At 36.5% G+C, this 22,500-nt stretch overlaps 1 protein-coding gene across 1 annotated transcript in view; it reads left to right on the top strand.

Annotated features, from left to right (window-relative positions):
* LOC144974376 (general transcription factor 3C polypeptide 1-like) overlaps positions 1 to 8,514 on the top strand; it is a gene marked incomplete in the record, with an annotated part of 443,780 nt that extends 435,266 nt beyond the window's left edge. Inside the window, 3 exon segments of the mRNA XM_078917212.1 lie at positions 189 to 375; positions 4,190 to 4,283; positions 5,658 to 8,514. Of these exon segments, the coding sequence (XP_078773338.1) occupies positions 189 to 375; positions 4,190 to 4,283; positions 5,658 to 5,971 (595 nt within the window).
* Between the last annotated feature and the right edge of the window lie 13,986 nt (positions 8,515 to 22,500).

Genomic DNA, 22,500 nt, shown 5'->3' on the forward strand with positions numbered 1-22,500 from the left:
TAATAATAATAATAATAATAATAATAATAATAATAATAATAATACAATATGAATTTCTCTAACCTCCTAGTCCAAGGGGAAGTGGAATGTCTAACAAGTAAGTCACAAGGTAGTCAACTAACTACTTTTAAAATACCAACATAATATAAATCATTTAAAACGTTCTTTATTCTTCTGGAATTTTCCAGGCCGTCATTCTGGTTCCAAGCCCGACCCTGGCGCAACCCAGAAGGCGTGATAAACTTGACGTTCTTGCACCAGATTCTGCACTCTGTGTTCACCACGCTGATCAGAAAACCGGGAATTCCTCTTCAGGAACTCGTCAACAAGTACAACCCAGACCTTTTACCAGCCACTGTCTATGAGATTGTCAAGGTTGGTGTTTGACAGATATGTGCGGCTATGTGGTCTAGTGGTATGACACTCGCACTCGGATCGGAAGGTCCTGGGTTCGACCTCGCTCGCTCGGCGCATAGTTGAGTCCTTGGAGAAGGCTCTTTACTCACATTCTCTCACCGTACTCCATCCATATACCTTTCTATCCATCATTCCATCTTTCCATTTATCCATCCTCCATCCACCTATTTCTCTATCTATCCATCATTCCATCTTTTCATTTATCCATCCTCCATCCACCTATTTCTCTATCTATCCATCATTCCATCTTTCCATTTATCCATCCTCCATCCACCTATTTCTCTATCTATCCATCATTCCATCTTTCCATTTATCCATCCTCCATCCACCTATTTCTCTATCTATCCATCATTCCTTCTTCTTCTTCTAGGTTCCATGCCTGGTCCAGGCTTCGGATACTGCATGAATTATCTCTCTCCATTCCTCCCTGTCTCTTGCCTTTTCAAACAGCTCTTGGATTGTTAGGCTGGTGAAGCCCTTCAGTTGGTCTATGAGTGTTTTTCTTTGTCTCCCCGGGCGCGTTTACCAGGTATTTTTCCACAACTTGCCAGGTATTCATTCTTATCTTTCCTTACTATGTGTCCGAAAAAGGATAGTTGTCGATCCACTATTAAGGGCATTAGTTTCCTTTGTTGGTATGTTTGTTTTAGCACTTCTTCGTTCGTTTTGTGTGCAGTATACGATATTCTCTGCATCCTTCTCAAGCACCACATTTCAAAAGCTTCAATGTTCTTTTGTGTTTCTGCATTTGTAGTCCAGCTTTCGCATCCGTATAACAAGATTGGCCACACGTAGCACTTCAAGACTCGGAATCTAATCCCGAACGACATCTGTTTGTTTTTCAAAATGTTTCCCAGGTCCATGAAGGCCTGTTTGGCTTGAGTTATTCTTGCTCGTATGTCTCGGTTACATCTTCCATCTGTTGTCACTATTGAACCTAGGTATTTAAAACTTTCTACGTTGGTAAGTTGCTCGCCGTGAATCGTTATATTGCAGGTGTTGTTGTTTTCGGGGTTTTTCTGTATTACCATGCATTCCGTTTTGGTGATATTCACTTCCATTCCCTTGGCTTCACTATCTACTACCACTTTGTCAACAATCTTTTGAAGTTGGATTTCTGATGTTGCAATGAGTACCGTATCGTCTGCGTATCTTATATTATTTATGTTGTGACCTCCCACTTTTATTCCCTCCATATTATTTATGCCCCTCATGATTGTTTCTTGGTATAGATTAAACAGATCTGGTGAGGCAACACACCTTGACGGACTCCTTTCTTAATAGGAATGGAATTTCCTGTAGAGTTTCCGATTTTGATAGATGCCTGCTGGGTGTAGTATAATGTTTGCATGAGTCTGAGGTCTTTCTCATCAGCGCCAATGGAGTGCAGTTGTTTTAGTATTTCTTCGTGGCATACTCTATCAAAAGCTTTTTTGTAGTCGACAAAACAGAGGTATAGTGGGGTCTGAACCTGTATAGCTCTTTCACTTAAAACACGGAGGAGGTATATTGCGTTCCTTGTCCCTCTGTCAGGTTGGAATCCATATTGTTCTTCTGCGATTTCGGGGTTAATCTTATTCCTTAGCCTGTTGATAATTATACGCAACAGTATTTTGTTGATGTGGCTTATTAAACTTATAGTTCTAAAATTTTCGCATCTGACTGCACCTGCTTTCTTTGGTATTGCTATGAAAATAGAGTTACAGAGATCTTCTGGAATTTTCCCATCATTCCATCTTTCCATTTATCCATCCTCCATCCACCTATTTTTCTACCTATCCATCATTCCATCTTTCCATTTATCCATCCTCCATCCACCTATTTCTCTATCTATCCATCATTCCATCTTTCCATTTATCCATCCTCCATCCACCTATTTCTCTACCTATCCATCATTCCATCTTTCCATTTATCCATCCTCCATCCACCTATTTCTCTATCTATCCATCATTCCATCTTTCCATTTATCCATCCTCCATCCACCTATTTCTCTATCTATCCATCATTCCATCTTTTCATTTATCCATCCTCCATCCACCTATTTCTCTATCTATCCATCATTCCATCTTTCCATTTATCCATCCTCCATCCACCTATTTCTCTATCTATCCATCATTCCATCTTTCCATTTATCCATCCTCCATCCACCTATTTCTCTATCTATCCATCATTCCATCTTTCCATTTATCCATCCTCCATCCACCTATTTTTCTACCTATCCATCATTCCATCTTTCCATTTATCCATCCTCCATCCACCTATTTCTCTATCTATCCATCATTCCATCTTTCCATTTATCCATCCTCCATCCACCTATTTCTCTACCTATCCATCATTCCATCTTTCCATTTATCCATCCTCCATCCACCTATTTCTCTATCTATCCATCATTCCATCTTTCCATTTATCCATCCTCCATCCACCTATTTCTCTATCTATCCATCATTCCATCTTTCCATTTATCCATCCTCCATCCACCTATTTCTCTATCTATCCATCATTCCATCTTTCCATTTATCCATCCTCCATCCACATATTTCTCTACCTATCCATCATTCCATCTTTCCATTTATCCATCCTCCATCCACCTATTTCTCTATCTATCCATCATTCCATCTTTCCATTTATCCATCCTCCATCCACCTATTTCTCTATCTATCCATCATTTCATCTTTCCATTTATCCATCCTCCATCCACCTATTTCTCTACCTATCCATCATTCCATCTTTCCATTTATCCATCCTCCATCCACCTATTTCTCTATCTATCCATCATTCCATCTTTCCATTTATCCATCCTCCATCCACATATTTCTCTATCTATCCATCATTCCATGGGGGTCCCGATAGCTCAATTGGTGAGGCACTCTCTACACACACAAAGGGACCAAGATAGATCCCGGGTGCAGTCGCGATTTTTCCTGTCCACCCAGCAGTGAATGGGTAGCTTAGTCTGTTAGATTTGGCGGGAAGTACTTTGCGATAGACTTGCGTCCTATTCAAAGGATAGCAAGCAGTTACTATTGTCCGTTTCACGCTATATAAACCGGGATAAACTCCGGCTCCATGGGCCCAAAGGCTCTGACGGACTACCATCCGTGATTCCATTTATCCATCCATTCATTCATTCATTCATTCATCCATCCATCCATCCATCCTTCCATTAATTCATTCGTTCATTCATTCATCCATCCTTCTACCCATCCATCTATACATTCATTCATTCATTCATTCATTCATTCATTCATTCATCCACCATCCTTCTACCCATCCATCTATACTTTCATTCATTCATTCATTCATTCATTCATTCATTCATTCATTCATCCACCATCCTTCTACCCATCCATCTATCCATTCATTCATTCATTCATTCATCCACCATCCTTCTACCCATCCATCTATCCATTCATTCATTCATTCATTCATTCATTCATTCATTCGTTCATTCATTCACCCATCCTTCTACCCATCCATCCGTCCATTCATTCATTCATTCATCTATTCTTCTACCCTTCCATCCATCCATCCATCCTTCTACCCATCCATTAATCTACCCGTCTACCCTTCCATCCATCCATCCATTCATTCATTCATTCATCCATCCATTAATCTATCCTTCTACCCATCCATCCATCCATCCATCAATCCTTCTACCTATTCATCTATCCTTCTATCCATCTACCTCTCTATCTCATTTCCCACGTCTACATCTACATTACCATTCCACGCCACCCCAAAGTTACCAACACCCCATCTATTTTACCACCAGATCATGACAACATTGGGCTGCCTCCATTACAAGATCATCAAACCCTTCAAGAAAACTACCATATTTGGACGTGGTCCTCGAACCGTTGTGGAAGGTTGGTAAAGCATATTATAATATTTGTAGTACCTAACGGTCAAAGTTCAGTGCAATTTAGCGGTGTAATATAACGATTTAGCGATATAACAAATGAAGTAAAGTTTTATCATTAAATTCACTAAAAAGATGTTTTCAAGAACGGCTGTGATTATGATTTTTCATCGCTTGTTGTGATTTACAGCAGGGCTGTTATTAAAATGTCTCAATTTCAAATCAAAATATTGAGCTTTTTGAGCATTTGTAAAGCGCAATATCCACTAAACGTGCTCAATTTGCTTTACAAGGGGTCCCTGATCAACCGCAACATTTAACATTTAGGACGGGACATGACGCCTGTTAGGCTATAATACATTTTTTTGGGACAGAGACAACGTTGTTAACGGGCATGTACTAATTTTACACCTGAGTACGGTGAGAGAATTTGAGTAAAGATACGTTTCCAATGACACAACTATGTGCCGAGCGAGGCTCGACTCGAACCCAGGACTCTCCGATCCGAAAGCGAGTGTCTTACCACTAGACCACATAGCCGCACACATGCGGATACCTCTCAATTATTCAATGGTTAAAGAGAAGCCTTGGGATTTAAACCCAGAATACTGTTCAATTCTCAAGCGTTTTGCAGAATTGATCTTTGATATCGAGCAATATCCACTAAACGTGCTCAAAACGCTTTACAAGAGGGGGTTCCTGACGCCTGTTAGGCGATAAAACAATTTTCTTTCTGACAGAGACAACGCTGTTAACGGCCAGGTATTCATTTTTCATCTGATTGAGTACGGTGAGAGAATAGTATGAGTAATGAGCCTTTTTTAATGACTCAACCATGCGCCGAGCGAGGTTCGAACCCAGGACCTTTCAACCCTAAAGCGAGTGTCATTTCTCGACCACATAGCCGCACATACATGAGTCAACAAGGAATATTTAAGAAATAATATATTTTTCTTCTCTAAAGAATTGATGACGTTTTTGTTTTGTTTTGTGGTGTCACAGAATCAGTTTTTAAGCTTTAAAAATGATATTTCAAGTCTTAAATCTGAATTAATTTGTGTTTGTTCACAACCCTTACATTTGTTTTTTATGATTTTTTTAAATCTGCTACCTTCTGTATTTATTTACTTATTTATTTATTTATGTATTATTTATCCATTCACGTTTTTGTGTATTTTTTATGTTTTTATTTATTTATTTATTTTGGATTGTTTGTTGCTGTTTATTTACTTATTTGTTTTCTATTTATTTATATATTTATTTATGTATCCATTTATTTATCTGTTTATCTGTTTATTTATTTATCCATTTATTTATCTATTTAACCATTTATTTATTTATGTATGAATCCATTTATTTATTCATTTATTCATCATTCCAGATACGGAGTGGCTACGGGAAGGACGCCGAGTCCTCGACCTTGACATTGCCTCCTCCATCAGACTGGCCTATTTCGTGGGATTCCTCCAGAAACTCCCCGGCTGGGTGGACCCTCTGCCGGTCAAGGAGACCAACGAACCAGTGGCGGCGGTGGTGGTGGACGGCGGGGGCGGCAGTGTGGAAGCGATGGAGGTTGAGAATGAGGAGAGGGAGGAGGAGGAGGGGGAGGAGGCAGAGGAGGAGGGGGAGGGAGAGGAGGAGGAGGATGGGAAGGGAGACGATGATGAGACTAGTTTTGAAGTTGAAGATGGTTGAGATGTATTTTGTATGATCCATGTGTTTGGGGTTTGTTTTGTTTTTGTTTGTTTTTGTTTTGTTTGTTTTTGTTTTTTAAATTGGTTGTTCTTTGTTATGAAGACTAATTATCTTCATTGTCAGGGAGGCAGCGTGACTCAGCGGTACGGTCGTCTTTGCCTCGTACCCGAAAGGTACCGAGTTCGATCGCCCGCCGCCACTGCGCTGTGTGGCCTTGAGCAAGTCACCTCCTCGCCCTAGCTCAATTTGCGGCGCTGCACTGCGGCTGACGGCTGGGTTGTTCCAGTCTTCCCTTGGATTAGACCCTAGAGACAAATTTCCCCTATTGGATGAATAAAGGGAATTTTATTTATTTATTTTTATTATTCTTTATTTTATCATCGATATCATCATCATCATCATCATCATCTTCATCATCATCATCATCATCATCATCATCATCATAATAATCATAATCATCATCATCATCATCATCATCATCATCATCATCATAATAATCATAATCATCATCATCATCATCATCATCATCATCATCAATAATCATAATCATCATCATAATAATCATAATTCATCACATCATCATCATCATCATCATCATCATCATCATCATAATAATCATCATCATCATCATCATCATCATCATCATCATCATCATCATCATCATCATCATCATCATCATCATCATAATAATCATAATCATCATCATCATCATCATCATCATCATCATCATCATCTTCATCATCATCATCATCATCATCATCATCATCATCATCATCAGCAGCAGCAGCAGCAGCAGCGGCAACAGTAGTAGAATCAGCAACAACAACATTATCACTCACCACGATCATAATTATTATCATCATTAACATCATAATTATTATCATCATCATCATCACCATCATCATAATTATCATCATCATTAACATAATTATCATCATCATTATCATCACCAAAATCAGTAACATCATAATCATCATACCATCATCATAATCCTCACCATCATATCATCACCACCATCATCATCACCACCATCATCATCATCATCATCATTAACATCATACATAATCACTATAATCAGCATTGAAGTCATGATGTCCTTTTCCAAGCTAAGCTTAAAATTTTAACCCATTCATTCCCATTCTTTTCTATTGCTTCAATAAAAGCGACTTTTAATTAATTTTGGGAATTAAAGCTGATCTAATAGGGGGTGGGCGTGGGGTGTTTATTAAACGGCTTTGTAGCAAAGTCTCAAAGCTCAAAGGTTTTAATGCTAAGTCTGATTGTGTTTTTATACATGTTTAATCATCTGAAAAAAATTTTAAGTTTTTTTTTTTTTTCTCAATGTGAAATTAACTAAGTGTCTTACTCTGAAGAAACACATATTTAAAAATTTGGCCAGAAAACTCGTCCTTCGAATATCGATCGATTTAAATGACCTTCATCTTGGCAAAACCGTTCAAACTTGGGTCTAAATGAAGACTTCGCCAGGTCCAAAAGTTTGAGATATTATGCCAAGACGAGGGTCGTTTAAATCCATCGATATTTGAAGGACGCGTTTTCTGGCCAAAATTTTAAATACGTGTTTTTTCCAGAGTTTGCCAGTTAAACGGTTAAGTTTGATTGTGTTTTTATACAAGTTTAATCATCGGAAATCTTCTTTAACCGATTTTATTTCTCTCAGTGTGAAATTAAAATCATCAAACATGTGAGGTCACGGATATTTATTTGTCATGGAATTGCATTAATTGTCGTCTGTAAATCGGATTTTCGTTTTATTATGTTAACCAGACCTGCCAACTTGAAAATTAAAAAAAATTCGGAATTTTTTAGGAAATAAAAATTGTATCTAGTCGCTATTGTTAACTTTAAAAATCAACATTTACCCTTAAAAGGATTAACCCTCTCCTTACCAACGACAGGAAAATCGTCACATTCGTTACGATACAATGAACGTTTATATTAATCAGAAAACATGTGTACATCTCACATTTTCTGGAGAAAAAAACCCTTTGTTTTGTAGAGCTTGTCATGCTGCATAACAATTCTGTATAAGTAAGATACTCAAAAATTGTAATATCGCCTAACAGACGTCATGTCTCGTTCTACATGTTACGTCAGGGCCCCTTTGTAAAGCGCTTTGAGCACATTTAGTGGGTATTGCGCTATATAAATGCATTTTTTTATCTCTCCTCAGTTTGAGTGTAAAACTATCAAGTTTTCATGAAAAAGCCCTGTAATGAGAGAGTTAAATAAAACGTCCTTAAAATAATGTTGAATGGTACCAACCTTTATTTTCAATACGTTTTAATGACTAACGGGTGCCGATGAAATTCTGAAATTGTAACCAAAATTTTGTAATTATACGAATTTTTCGAAACAGTGGGCAGGTCGGTAACTTTAACCAATTTTCATCTGTAATAAAAATCATTGTATACAATTTTAACAAAGAAGATTATTTTATGACTTTTAATTAAAACTTGTCATTACAGTGAAAGGTGAAATTATGATTTCATTTGTTATGTCAATAAAAATAATGTGTCGCAATCACTGTATTTGATTTCGTTATTGTTTGTTGGGTTTCTCTCTCTCTCTCTCTCTCTCTCTCTCTATATATATATATATATATATATATATATATATATATATATATGTATATATATATATATGTGTGTGTGTGTGTGTGTGTGTGTGTGTTTATCACTCTATCTCTCTATCTAGAAGAAGAAGGGGAGGAGGAGGAGGAAGAAGAAGAAGGTGCCGAAAAGTTGTTTTCAAGCTGAAATATCCTGTTATTCGACTGGTCCTATTTATGCTATGCGCTCAGTTAATTTACTCACAACATTCGCCAGCAGGATATAGATAGTTCGAAGTGACGTCACGCAGATCTTTGTTATTGTTTTTTGCCATCCGCGTTTATGAGTAATTCTCACGAAACTGTATTAACCTGACTATAAATGAATACGATTACACACAGTTTTGTGTGTTGGCCAATTATACTTCCGGATGGCAATGTTGTGAACTTCTTAGCCAAGCGCATACTATCTATAGCTTGACACTAGAACCGTGGCCTTCGTAAAGTTATGGCCTGATACTGACCAAAAAATGACGTCAAAATGCCAGTCTTTTGCCATAAAAGAAAACAAATCGTGAGTTGTATTCAATAGTTCAACCAATGGGACCACTTGTTTCCATGAGCACTACTAACGACAACTCACTAAGCGGTGCAAAAATCCAAATAATGACGTCAAAGTGCCAGTCTTTTGCCACAAAAGAAAACAAATCGTGAGTTGTATTCAATAGTTCAACCAATGAAATAACTTGTTTCCATGAGCTCTACTAACGACAACTCAATAGACGGTGCAAAAATCCAAATACTGACGTCAAGCTGCCAGTCCTTTTGGATTTCAGTGTCAGGCTATAACATAACGATGGCTACGCTAGAACCCTCTAGGACTTACAGTTTGACGTCATTTTTTAAATTTAGTTTTGTGAAGCACCTTGTGAGTTGTTAGTAGAGCTCAAGGAAACAAGTGATTCTATTTGTTGAACTATTGAATACAACTTACGATTTGTTTTCTTTTGCGGCCAAAGACTTGTCTTCTGATGTCATTTTTTGGTCAGTATCACACACGTAGCAACACACCAAACAATTCGTAACCTTAAACGCTTATTGATGCATTGCAGTTCGTTATAAAACTCACAACATCCGCCAACCAGATAAACGTTATTCAGTGAAAACTACTCATACAAATGACTGGCTTAAAACAAACAGCTGAATGACGTCAATACGCTTCAACAGTCGTAACGTCACTTCCCTCGTAATGACGCATGGTAACTTAGTAACTGGCTCTAAACTATCGGAACAATGGCGGACGCCCGTTTGAAATATTTCTCCGACGAGCATAAAAGTGTATCCAGAGAAAAAAAAACATTATAAATCTGATCATGTTTTGACTTTTACACATTCTGATCACAAGACATATGAAAAGTTCTAGCCAGCATAAAGAATAAAAAGTACAGATTTTCTTTGTTTAGAACCAAGATGACCGCCGTTGCTGGGCGACATGACATCAGACTATTGAATCCAATTTTGTTCTAAATAATACAATTTATTGAGAACTACTCATAAAAATGGATGGCTAAAAAAACAATAACAAAGAGCTGAGTGGCGTCCGTTTCGTTCCTTCTATAAACCTACCATTTCTTTGTTTTCATTGTTCCCAGCAATGAAGTCTTTCCCCAGCCTTCGTTCGTGGTGTGTTATGCCGATTGTCATGTGTTGGTGTGTCATGACGATTGTCGTGTGTTGGTGTGTTATGACGATTGTCATGTGTTGGTGTGTTATGACGATTGTCGTGTGTTGGTGTGTTATGACGATTGTCGTGTGTTTTTGTGTTATGACGATTGTCGTGTGTTGGTGTGTTATGACGATTGTCATGTGTTGGTGTGTCATGACGATTGTCGTGTTGGTGTGTTATGACGATTGTCATGTGTTGGTGTGTTATGACGATTGTCGTGTGTTGGTGTGTTATGACGATTGTCGTTTGTTGGTGTGTTATGACGATTGTCATGTGTTGGTGTGTTATGACGATTGTCGTGTGTTGGTGTGTTATGACGATTGTCGTGTGTTGGTGTGTTATGACGATTGTCGTGTGTTGGTGTGTTATGACGATTGTCGTTTGTTGGTGTGTTATGACGATTGTCGTGTTGGTGTGTTATGACGATTGTCGTGTGTTGGTGAGTTATGACGGTTCCCGTGTGTTGGTGTGTTATGACGATTGCCGTGTGTTGCCATAGCACAAGGCAATGATTGACCTGTATTCGACGCGAAAGTAAAAAACCGTCCATGTCATGACGTCACAACCTCATAAGCATAAATTGATTTGCCGTTGTGGCTCAGTAAGAACTTTGGTGGTGACCTGGTGAATTTTTAATTCAGAAAAGTGAGTGGAGCAGGCACTTATGTTGGTAACAACAAGATATGAAGTGAGTAGAAAAGTGCCAGAAACAATAGAGAATAAAAATTTTTTTCGCGGCGGTGGTGGGGTTTGAACCTGCGACCTTATTGGTACGACAACTCCGCCTGGCAGGTGAGAGCGTGGCTCTACCGTGTGAGCTATCCACGAACACATTAAAAATATTCGTTTCAAACCCAAAGTCATTTCTAGATCCCTCTCTCACCCACTTCTTGAGATCGCCGATTCGTTCACCACCATCGCGAAGTAATTTTGACCAGCAGTTAAGCTTAATAGCCAATATTCTCATCACAAACATATAACATAGAAACGATTGAGACATTGAGTATGCTCCGGTGTATGGGGTGAATTTTTAATTCAGAAAAGTGAGTGGAGCAGGCACTTATGTTGGTAACAACAAGATATGAAGTGAGTAGAAAAGTGCCAGAAGACAATAGAGAATAAAAATTTTTATTCTCTATTGTCTTCTGGCACTTTTCTACTCACTTCATATCTTGTGGTGACCTGGTGGTGGTGTGACTAATTTACTGGAATCAAAGAAATCAACAGAAAGAAAGAAATTTTTATGTAATGATATATTTCCAAAAATAATACACGCAACGTCACACACCGCTTTATCGCAATATTGTTTTAAAGATATTTTGTTGCATTTATCCGAAGTTGCGATTGCGCGCAATATTTGTAACAATGGATTGATTAATTTTTAATTTAACTTGCGTTCAAATGCATGGGAAAAAACATGAGCTTTTATATTGAGTTTTATCCACTAAGCGTGCTCAAATCTCTTTATAAAGGGTCCCTGGCCAACAGTAGCAACACTTAACATGTAGGACGGGACATGACGCCTGTTAAACGATATTACTTTTTTTACCCGACAGAGACAACGTTGTTAACGACCTGGTACTAATTTTACACGAGTACGCTGAAAGAATATGAGTAAAGAGCCTTGTTCAATGACCCAACTATGCGCCGCTTAGAGCGGAACTCAAACCCATGATCTTCCTGTCCTATGGCGAATGTCTTTTTAAAAAGTTGAGCGTTTATATAACGCAGTATCCCCTAAACGTGCTCAAAGCGCTTTACACTTTATCTCTGAGTAACACCAACACGTAACACGTAGAACGAGGCATGACGCCTGTTAGGAGATATTACAATTTTTTTTCGACAGAGACAACCTTGTTGCCAGGTACTTAGTTTACACCTTAGTACGGTGAGAGAATGTGAGTAAAGAGCATTTTCAAAGGACTCAACTATGCGCCGAGCGAGGCTCTAACTCTTGACCTTCGGATCCGAAAGCTACTATCATACCACTAGACCACAAAACCCGCATACGACGTACTGACTGAAATAGAAAATCGGTTTAGTATGCATGACTTGCTTGGGGGAATAAATAAATTTAAAGAATGTAAAACGCGTTGAATATGGACGCTTTTTACAAATGTTAATATCTCTTCTCATTTTAATTCCATTCTAACCGGATTGGTCTTATCCGGTGTGTGTTATACAACGATAAGAACCGGTTTACCGGATTATACGGTTCGTGTATTAGAATGTAGCAGTCACCTAGGGCAAAGAAATATTATGCTGTAATCTAGATACCGCCTCAAAGAAAAAGTAATAAGTCACAGACCTACTGCCTACTTGAAAATATAAAAATTCGTAATTTTTAGGAGATATAAGTAGTAGTCGCTATCGTTAACGGGAATAAATTGTGTGTATTTTATTTAAACTCATAACATGAATACACAAATACTATGTTTACCGACTTTAAAAAAATTAAATATTCAGCTTTTATATAGCGCAATATCCACTAAAATGTGCTCAAAGCGCTTTACAAGGGGTCCCTGGTCAACAGCAACATTTCACACGTAGGACGGGACATGACGCCTGTCGGGCGATATTACAATTTTTCGGACAAAGACAACGCTGTTAACGGCCAGGTACTCATTTTACACCTGAGTACGGTGAGAGAATGTGAGTAAAGAGCCTTTTCCAAGGACTCAACTATGCGCCGAGCCCGAGGCTCGAACCCAGGACATTCCGATCCGAAAGCGAGTGTCATACTACTAGACCACATAGCCGCACGTAATCTAGATACCGCCTCAAAGAAAAAGTAATAAGTCACAGACCTACTGCCTACTTGAAAATATAAAAATTCGTAATTTTTAGGAGATATAAGTAGTAGTCGCGTTCGTTAACGGAATAAATGGTGTGTATTTTATTTAAACTCATAACATGAATACACAAATACTATGTTTACCGATTTGACATTGAACACCCACATACGGAAGGGGCCGAGATGTTTCACGTACATATTACCCATAATACGATTCAATAATCTGATGTCACGCCGCACGGCAACGGCGGCCATCTTGGTTCTAAACAAAGAAAATCATTACTTTTTATTTTTTATGCTGGCTAGAACTTTTCATATGCCTTGTGATCAGAATGTGTAAAAGTCAAAACATGATCAAATGTACGTGTTTTTTTTTTTCCTCTGGATACGCTTTTATGCTCGCCGGAGTAATATTTCAAACGGGCGTCCGCCATTGTTCCGATAGTTTAGAGCCAGTGTTACTAAGTGACCATACGTCATTATAAAGGAAGTGACGTTACGACTATTGAATCCAATTATGAAAATATCTTTCTCCATACGTTTTCATCGAATGAAATAATAAATAAATAAACAAATAAATAGATAGATAAGTAAATAAATAAATAAATAATTTTTAAAGTAAATAAATAAATAAGTACACAAGACACCCAGGTCCTTGTTATTGTTTTAAGAACGCCAGTTACCTGATTAGTTCTCAATGAATTCTCTCGGGTCAGACCGTAGCCATCGTTAAGTTATAGCCTGATACTGAAATCCAAAAGGACTGGCAGTTTGATGTCATTATTTGGTTTTTGTTGTCGTTAGTAGAGCTCATGGAAACAAGTTATTTCATTGGTTGAACTATTGAATACAACTCACGATTTGTTTTCTTTTGTGGCAAAAGACTGGCATTTTGACGTCATTTTTTGGTCAGCATCAGGCCATAACTTTACGAAGGCCACGATCAGACCCTCGATGCTATGCGTTTAGGTAAAATACAACATCCACCAGCCAGAACCAACACATCACTCATCGGCTGTCTAAACAATAATAACAAAGGGCAGAGTGAAGCCAATTTGTTCCTTCTATTGATACTATGGCTTTATCCAAAATGCCCACAACTTTCGCTAGCCAGATATAACGCACCAACTTACAAAACTATAGATAGAATGAAGACGACGTCACTCAGGTCTTTGTTATTATGTATGCCATCCACGTTTATGAGTAGTTCTCACTAGACTGTAACGACCAAGGTTACACATAGTTTTGTGTGTTGGTCCGTTATCCTTCCGGATGGTAATGTTGTGAACTTATGAGCCAAGTTCGAAATTGACGTCACTCAGGTCTTTGTTACTGTTTTTTTTTTTTGCCATCCGCGTTTTTGAGTAATTCTCACAAAACTGTATTAACCAGACTATAAACGTTCATGGTTACACAACGTTTTGTGTGTCCATTATACTTCCGGATGGCAATGTTGTGAGCTTCTTAGCCAAGTGCTTACTATCTATGCAATTTAGTGAGAACTACTCATAAAAATGGCTGGCTAAAAGCAACAAAGAACTGAGTGACGTCAATTTTGTTCCTCTCACCTCTTCACATAGTTTGTTTTGTTTTTTGTTGTCATTTGGGGAAGGGGGGGGGGGGGGTGTTAGCACTTCCTGATAGGCGGGCAGAGCCGGTTAGTTTTTCACTTTTTCACTTAAATGCATATTGTCGGTCGGTTTGAAGATCACGTGGTATAGAAAGTATGCACTTGGCTAAGAAACTCACAACATTGCCATCCGGAAGTTTCACAGACCAACACACAAAACTATGTGTAATATTGAATGTTTATAGTTTGGTTAGTACAGTTTATTAAGAATTACTCATGAACGCGGATGGCGACAAACAATAACACAGACCTGAGTGACGTTAACTTCATACTATCTATAGATAGTATGCACTTGGCTAAGAAGTTCACAACATTGCCATCCGGAAGTATAACGGACCAACACACAAAACTATGTGTAACCATGATCGCCTATAGATAGTATGCGCTTGGCTAAGAAGCTCATGACATTGCCATCCGGAAGTATAACGGACCAACACACAAAACTGTGCGTATCCATGAACGTTTATAGTCTGGTTAATAGATAGAATGCTCTTGGCCAAGGAGTTCACAACATTGCCATCCGGAAGTATAACGGACCAACACACAAACTATGTGTAACCATGAACTTTTATAGTCTGGTTAATACAGTTTAGTGAGAACAATTCACAAACGCGGATGGCAAAAACAATAACAAAGGCCTGAGTGACGTCATCTGCATACTATCTATACAGTTTAGTGAGCATTACTCATAAACGCGGATGTCAAAAAAAAACAATAACAAACACCTGAGTGACGTCATCTTCGAACTATCTATATAAACCAACAAAAATTCGTGGACCTCGTGATTTTAGTGTCGGCAACTTTGCATCTGGTAAGAACGTCATGGAAGGTTCTCGACCTGTTCAGATGTGTTAAAACTTTCATTTCAAAATAGACGCTGTTTTACAGAACACGCTGTGTTATGGAGTATACTTGAGGGCATTCGAAGTGATTGTTTTCTTGTTTGGCTATTCTTGTGGAGTTTATGATATTATTTACAATGATTATTATATACCCTCAAAATGACTTTGTGTACAAAGGGAGCGATCTATATTCGGGTTTTCGTCCAACCAAGTCATCGATCACGTGAAATTTTGCTGTATAACGATTGGATATTTCTTCAGAAATGTAAACACGCTGCTTTGTTTATGAAAGTTGTAAACATACCCATGTGTCAAGCTGAACAAAATGACCAGTTGCGTAGTTGCACACATATGTAATGGCTTGTGATCGTATAGTGGTGTTTTTGATAGATGGTTGCATTATCCTTTGCGTTGTGTTGTAGATGTTAATAATGACGAAAGAGTTCAAGGGCCGGTGATGATAATTGAATGCACAACACCAAAACATTCAAATAAAAGTCCAGATTCCAAGTTTCATTTCTTACAGTTTATTTGTTTGTGATAAATTCAAAATCCAAATCATGATAAATTCCTAATCCAAATCAAATAGCATGGTCATAATTCAATCAGTTTCATAAATTCCAAATCCGTAAAATCAGTCCACATGTAAAGTCAGTTTGCCTAAGTAACCATTTTCAATATACGTGGAATATTTCTAAGTTCGTAAAAGCAAATAAATGATGGTGAGCACAAAAGGTTTAAAGTGTGCAGCTCATGGTCAAGTAGAATCAGAATCCCAAAGGTAGAATGAGAATCCTGTTTTCCTCGAAACATCCTATTTTATCCCTATCAAAATTTTACCCACAGTTCCATTGTTTCCACGCCCCCTTGCAGTTATTGACAGTTCCCTGTCAGTCTATAATCCAACCCCTAAGAGTAAGACCAAATCATAATCAAACCTGAAACGTCAATTCCTACATATTGATGTTAAACCCCGCCTTTTATGATATAACATTATTTTGATAAATGCCCCTTTCACCTGTTTCAACACCCCTAAACCAATTTAAGAATGATTGATTAAATAGTACTCAACATGATAACCTGTCCAGTAACTTTGACACAACGGTCTCAAGTAACCTGGACATAAAACTGCGCACACGTGTCATGCGTCTCAAATAGCTTGGACATAAAACTGCCCACACGTGTCATGCACTGACCAAGCTTAACTGATATGCCTGCACTATGTACTCACTAAACCCATTTGCTGATATATATAATTGACAGTTTTGCACCAAATTTCTTAGATAACCTTTTGCATAGGCTTACTCTCTTACATACGCCCCTTTCTTAGAATTTAAATTGACTTAAAACAATTTCAATTAAAAAAATAACAGTAAGAGATTAAATATATATCTAATGTCGAACTAAAATGCAATAAACAAATGTAAGAAATAGTCTATATTTTTTTTTTAAATGACAAATACTTATACCAGTTAAACATTTAACAACTTTAAACTTTAAATTCAAAAACACCAAAGTTGATTACAACATTCATATATATCGATTATAGGTTTTAAAGTATTAAATTCACAAACATCAATTTTGATTACAACATCTAGATAGATATATATCGATTATAGGTTTTAAAGTATTAAATTCACAAACATCAAATTTGATTACAACATCTAAATAGATATATATCGATTATAGATTCTTTTTTCTTTCAAATTACAACATCAAATCTATCAAAAAGAGATTAAAATTTAGATTTACCAACACCAAAATTGATTAAAACATTTATATTTATCGATTAAACTTTTTTAAAGTATTACAACATCGACAGTAAGATATCATTTATTTAAAAATTCAAAGAAAAAGTATCTTTTCACCTTAAATTCCATCTTCATAGCAATAAAAGTGTTTAATTCTCGTCATATCCCATCACACATACATATTATTGCGTGAAAAAGGATGGTTCAATTTCCATTTGTGATATACTCACGTTATCTTATTCAATCTCAAATTCAACTCTATACGACATGGGTGATAATCTCAGCTTCCATGTATGTCTACTCATTTACTGTCATCTCAAAACCAATACCTTGTATATTCCCTTATATTGTATGATTCCATTGAAACAACATTATTACATTAATTCCAACTTATAATATGTGGTACAAATAATATTTCATAGACATCTAGATTCAAATACGAAGAATTATATTTCAATTAGTAATAAAAAAAATATTTAAAAATAAATCATAATAATAACATTATCATCCTTTTAAAATTCAAGTTGAAGTTATTATCATTCATTGTTCATTGTTGATGTTTCAGTTTTTAAGCTTTTTAAGTCACGACGGTGTAGTTTACAACTACATTGAAATCAAATTGTTCTTTGTGGTCATCCATCAGAGGTCACATTTCTTAGTAATCCGTTCGTTTCGAGAATGGTCATCTTGTAAAATGGTCAGTAATTGTTAATTAGTCATTGTTTCCATTTAGAATGAGTTGTCATGTAATGAAAAAAATATATCAACTATAAGAGTTGAGGTGTTTGCATCAAGTCTACGTGTTGCATTGTTATGTGTGTTGTGGTCACTGCATAGCCCAAGTGTCATAAATTCACTTTATTTATTGTTAATTAATTAAAAACTTTTTCCTCTGTAAATGTCTTAGAATTATCACAATAATGTCTTCACATTCAAATATTTAGCGTTGAATAAATAATCAAACAATAGTCTGTCCGGCTTGTTCACATCACATTATTTAGTGTTTGTAAATAATCAGTCATTAGTCTGTCCGACTTATTCATATTTAGTACAGTGTAAATAACTAAATAAGTAAAATCTAACATAGTATGTGATTGTGGGCTGTTACTAAAGTGACCAACTTTTGCAAGTAGTGTGTTGTATTTGTTCGAGTCTTTTGAATTGGGACGAAAAAAGACTCTACAGGTAGCAAACGTATGCTTAACCTGTTGGGTTGTTTCTTGGTTTTGTGACGTCGCTGTAATCCATTCATCTCCGGCATCTGGGTCGATTCTCCTCGTAGATATTTGTGGTTGTCTTGTGTATACGTTGAATCTCATTGTAGATGAAATTGTAAAAATTCAAGATTAACTGTGTGCGAGATCTTGAATTTAAATGAAGTTTGACTTATCCAGCAAGTCAAAAGAAAGTTGTGAACTCAGACATGTGTTGACAAAGAGTTCGTGTGTAGTAGTCGACAGAGGTCGTGTGTTGTAATTGTCTGTGTTTGTTGATCGAGTTTTGATGAGGTGGCATGTGAGTCCACACCAGGTAGATGATGTAATCTGTAGAGTACCGGTGGGTGACGCGAGTCCAAACACCAGGTAGATGATGTAATCTTGCAGAGTTCCGGTGGGTGATGTGAGTCCACACACCAGGTAAAGGATGTAACAATAACGTAGTCTAGTAGACTATGTAGTAGGGTCGAATAAGGTCAACAATATTTTCGTTATTTGAACGCAGGTTGTTGAATATCATACGATAATGAATCCAAGGAAATCGCTCATGTGGCGTTTTGCGATACTTTTTCCTGCATTGTCTTATATACATATATAGCCTTTATCTTTTACAATGATACTAAGACAGGCGTTATTATAATATTCAATGTTTATAAGTTGTAGATATGGGTGCTGCACACTTGTATATTGACATAAGTTTAAATTTGAATACGCTCACCACTGAATATGATGGAAGTAGTATTGTTCACAATTGGACATCATTTTTGTAAAAACAATCGTATCTTGAACGTTTATGTAATTATTGACATCGTACATCGTTGGATATTGTTGTTGTAGAAGTAAATACAAGTAATCCAATTGTTCAATAAAGAATGTAAATATAAAAAAGGTTCATGGAAGAAATCTGTGTTGATACAGATATTATTTTATGAATTCTGTCAAGTTTGTATAAGTTGAAAGGTACGATGTAATTGAGGTTGCTGTGTATTTGTAGTCTGTAGATTGTGTTGATTCTGGACGTATCAATGGCGTAATCGAGATTGTTACTCCATTTTAATGTATTCGTGGATAGACCAAAGGGATTAGGACATTTCCCGACCTCTGTTGTGGCTGTGTTTGAGTTGGCTCTGTCGTTGTCATCAAAGTTCCCGTTATGACTGATGGTGGCAAGTGTCCTCTTTCGTGATGACTGTATCATGTTTTAGTGCAAACACTACTTCTGCCTTTGATTAACTCGAATTATTCCCCTTAGAAAATCCCTAATTTAATGAAATATGATTTTGTTTATGTTATCGTAGCACTTCCTACCATTTCAACTGATTGCCGAATGATTACACACTTAAGATTTGACAAATGAACATAACTTCTTCAACTCAGTTACAAATTTTATGATATAAATGTTAAATTCAAACCACGCAGTAAATATTGATTACAATTACAACAGCAAATTGATAGGAGAAAAAGATGATAATCAAAATATTCGCAGTAACAATATACACTCTGCTCAATAAAAATTCAATGTTTCGCGCCTTTGCCCTCGGCTTATAAAAATATTCATATAACTCATTGCGACGTTATCTCGCGCCTCTTAATATAGCATTGATAATTGTGTGCGCTTTAACCACGCGCATCGTATTTATAAAAATTATCCGCCTTCTGTATCATTTCATAATGTTAAACCATGCGCTTTAATCAAAAGCAAAATAAAATATTCCCGAACGCCTCATTCCTGCGTCTCGTAATTTAAATCGTGTGCACTTTAATTACCGCGTCTTACATCACTGCGCTTATTTACCCAATATGCATATACAGCATTTTACCATATGGGTTACTTATAATTCGCTGATTCTTAACAAGTTAACCACTTGTGTCACAAATATTATCAGCTCACATGACATGATAATGCATTTTCAATATTTTGTTATTCTTCCGTAATAACATTTTAACTCCCATTACAAGACAATAGTCTTTCATAATAATTAATACTCCGTCATTTTATTTGTTCTCCGACTTTAAACCAAAAGTCCGTTATTCCGTTATTATGAGAATATGTCTCCTTTTAAAATCACGACGAAACGCGTTTCAAAACAAAACAAAACAAAACAACGATTGACTCATATTCCGCATAAATCATTTCAACTTAATTTCCAGTGATAAAATCCAAATGTCTTATGTAATCTATTATAACGCCATGTCTCATTACACAACTAAATAAGCTCTGTTGTCGATTACTTGGCTGCGTTAACCACACATTTATTACCAAGAATACAAACAGATATAAAACTTTGCTCTTTGCCATGAACCCATGAATCTCAAAGAGTCAATATCAACCTACCAATTCATCCCTATTGACGGGAGAAAAATATAACCAATGATGTTGTAATATAACAACAAATACCATAAGACATTTTTCAATTATCAAAACTTATAATGTACGTGTTTTTATTGCCATCATCTTCTTGAGTCATTTTGACAGAAAATAAAAACGTAACAACATTAAATAATGGACCAACTGTCTATGTAATTCCAACAGTAACATACAAAAATTGAAATAAAAATCGACACATCTTTGTTACTGATATTAACAAAGCATTGCCATTAACGGTACCAAATAATATTCGAAGATCTATTCCGAAAAGCTTGATTGTAAGTAAACGCATTTTCATTTATTTTGAAAAATAAAACGCACTAAAATATTCATTTAAATTCTGCAATTTTTATTTTCATCTCTCCCTCTCTTCTTTTTAATTAAATAAAATACGTGTAGCATCAATGCATTATTATTATTATTATTATTATTAGTATTATTATTATTATTATTATTATTATTATTGTGATCGTATAGTGGTGTTTTTGATAGATGGTTGCATTATCCTTTGCGTTGTGTTGTAGATGTTAATAATGACGAAAGAGTTCAAGGGCCGGTGATGATAATTGAATGCACAACACCAAAACATTCAAATAAAAGTCCAGATTCCAAGTTTCATTTCTTACAGTTTATTTGTTTGTGATAAATTCAAAATCCAAATCATGATAAATTCCTAATCCAAATCAAATAGCATGGTCATAATTCAATCAGTTTCATAAATTCCAAATCCGTAAAATCAGTCCACATGTAAAGTCAGTTTGCCTAAGTAACCATTTTCAATATACGTGGAATATTTCTAAGTTCGTAAAAGCAAATAAATGATGGTGAGCACAAAAGGTTTAAAGTGTGCAGCTCATGGTCAAGTAGAATCAGAATCCCAAAGGTAGAATGAGAATCCTGTTTTCCTCGAAACATCCTATTTTATCCCTATCAAAATTTTACCCACAGTTCCATTGTTTCCACGCCCCCTTGCAGTTATTGACAGTTCCCTGTCAGTCTATAATCCAACCCCTAAGAGTAAGACCAAATCATAATCAAACCTGAAACGTCAATTCCTACATATTGATGTTAAACCCCGCCTTTTATGATATAACATTATTTTGATAAATGCCCCTTTCACCTGTTTCAACACCCCTAAACCAATTTAAGAATGATTGATTAAATAGTACTCAACATGATAACCTGTCCAGTAACTTTGACACAAACGGTCTCAAGTAACCTGGACATAAAACTGCGCACACGTGTCATGCGTCTCAAATAGCTTGGACATAAAACTGCCCACACGTGTCATGCACTGACCAAGCTTAACTGATATGCCTGCACTATGTACTCACTAAACCCATTTGCTGATATATATAATTGACAGTTTTGCACCAAATTTCTTAGATAACCTTTTGCATAGGCTTACTCTCTTACAGACCAATCGTGATGTTAGATATTCCAAAAGCTGTGAACCCTTTTCACTATGTGGGTCACTTTGAACACATTTTGCAATGATCTCGAGCATATGGAAAGTTAATAAAGATCATATTTATTAATCGTAAATTTCACTAAAACTCAGATTCTTTAAAAAGAAGTAGACTGTCATTTAAATGTTTTCTGCGATGTCTTCTATTCAAACATGACGGA

This window comes from Berghia stephanieae, chromosome 6, assembly GCF_034508935.2.
Source record: "Berghia stephanieae isolate SIO BIC M18660-M18661 chromosome 6, UCSD_Bste_1.3, whole genome shotgun sequence".
Taxonomy (NCBI): Eukaryota; Metazoa; Mollusca; class Gastropoda; order Nudibranchia; family Aeolidiidae; genus Berghia; species Berghia stephanieae.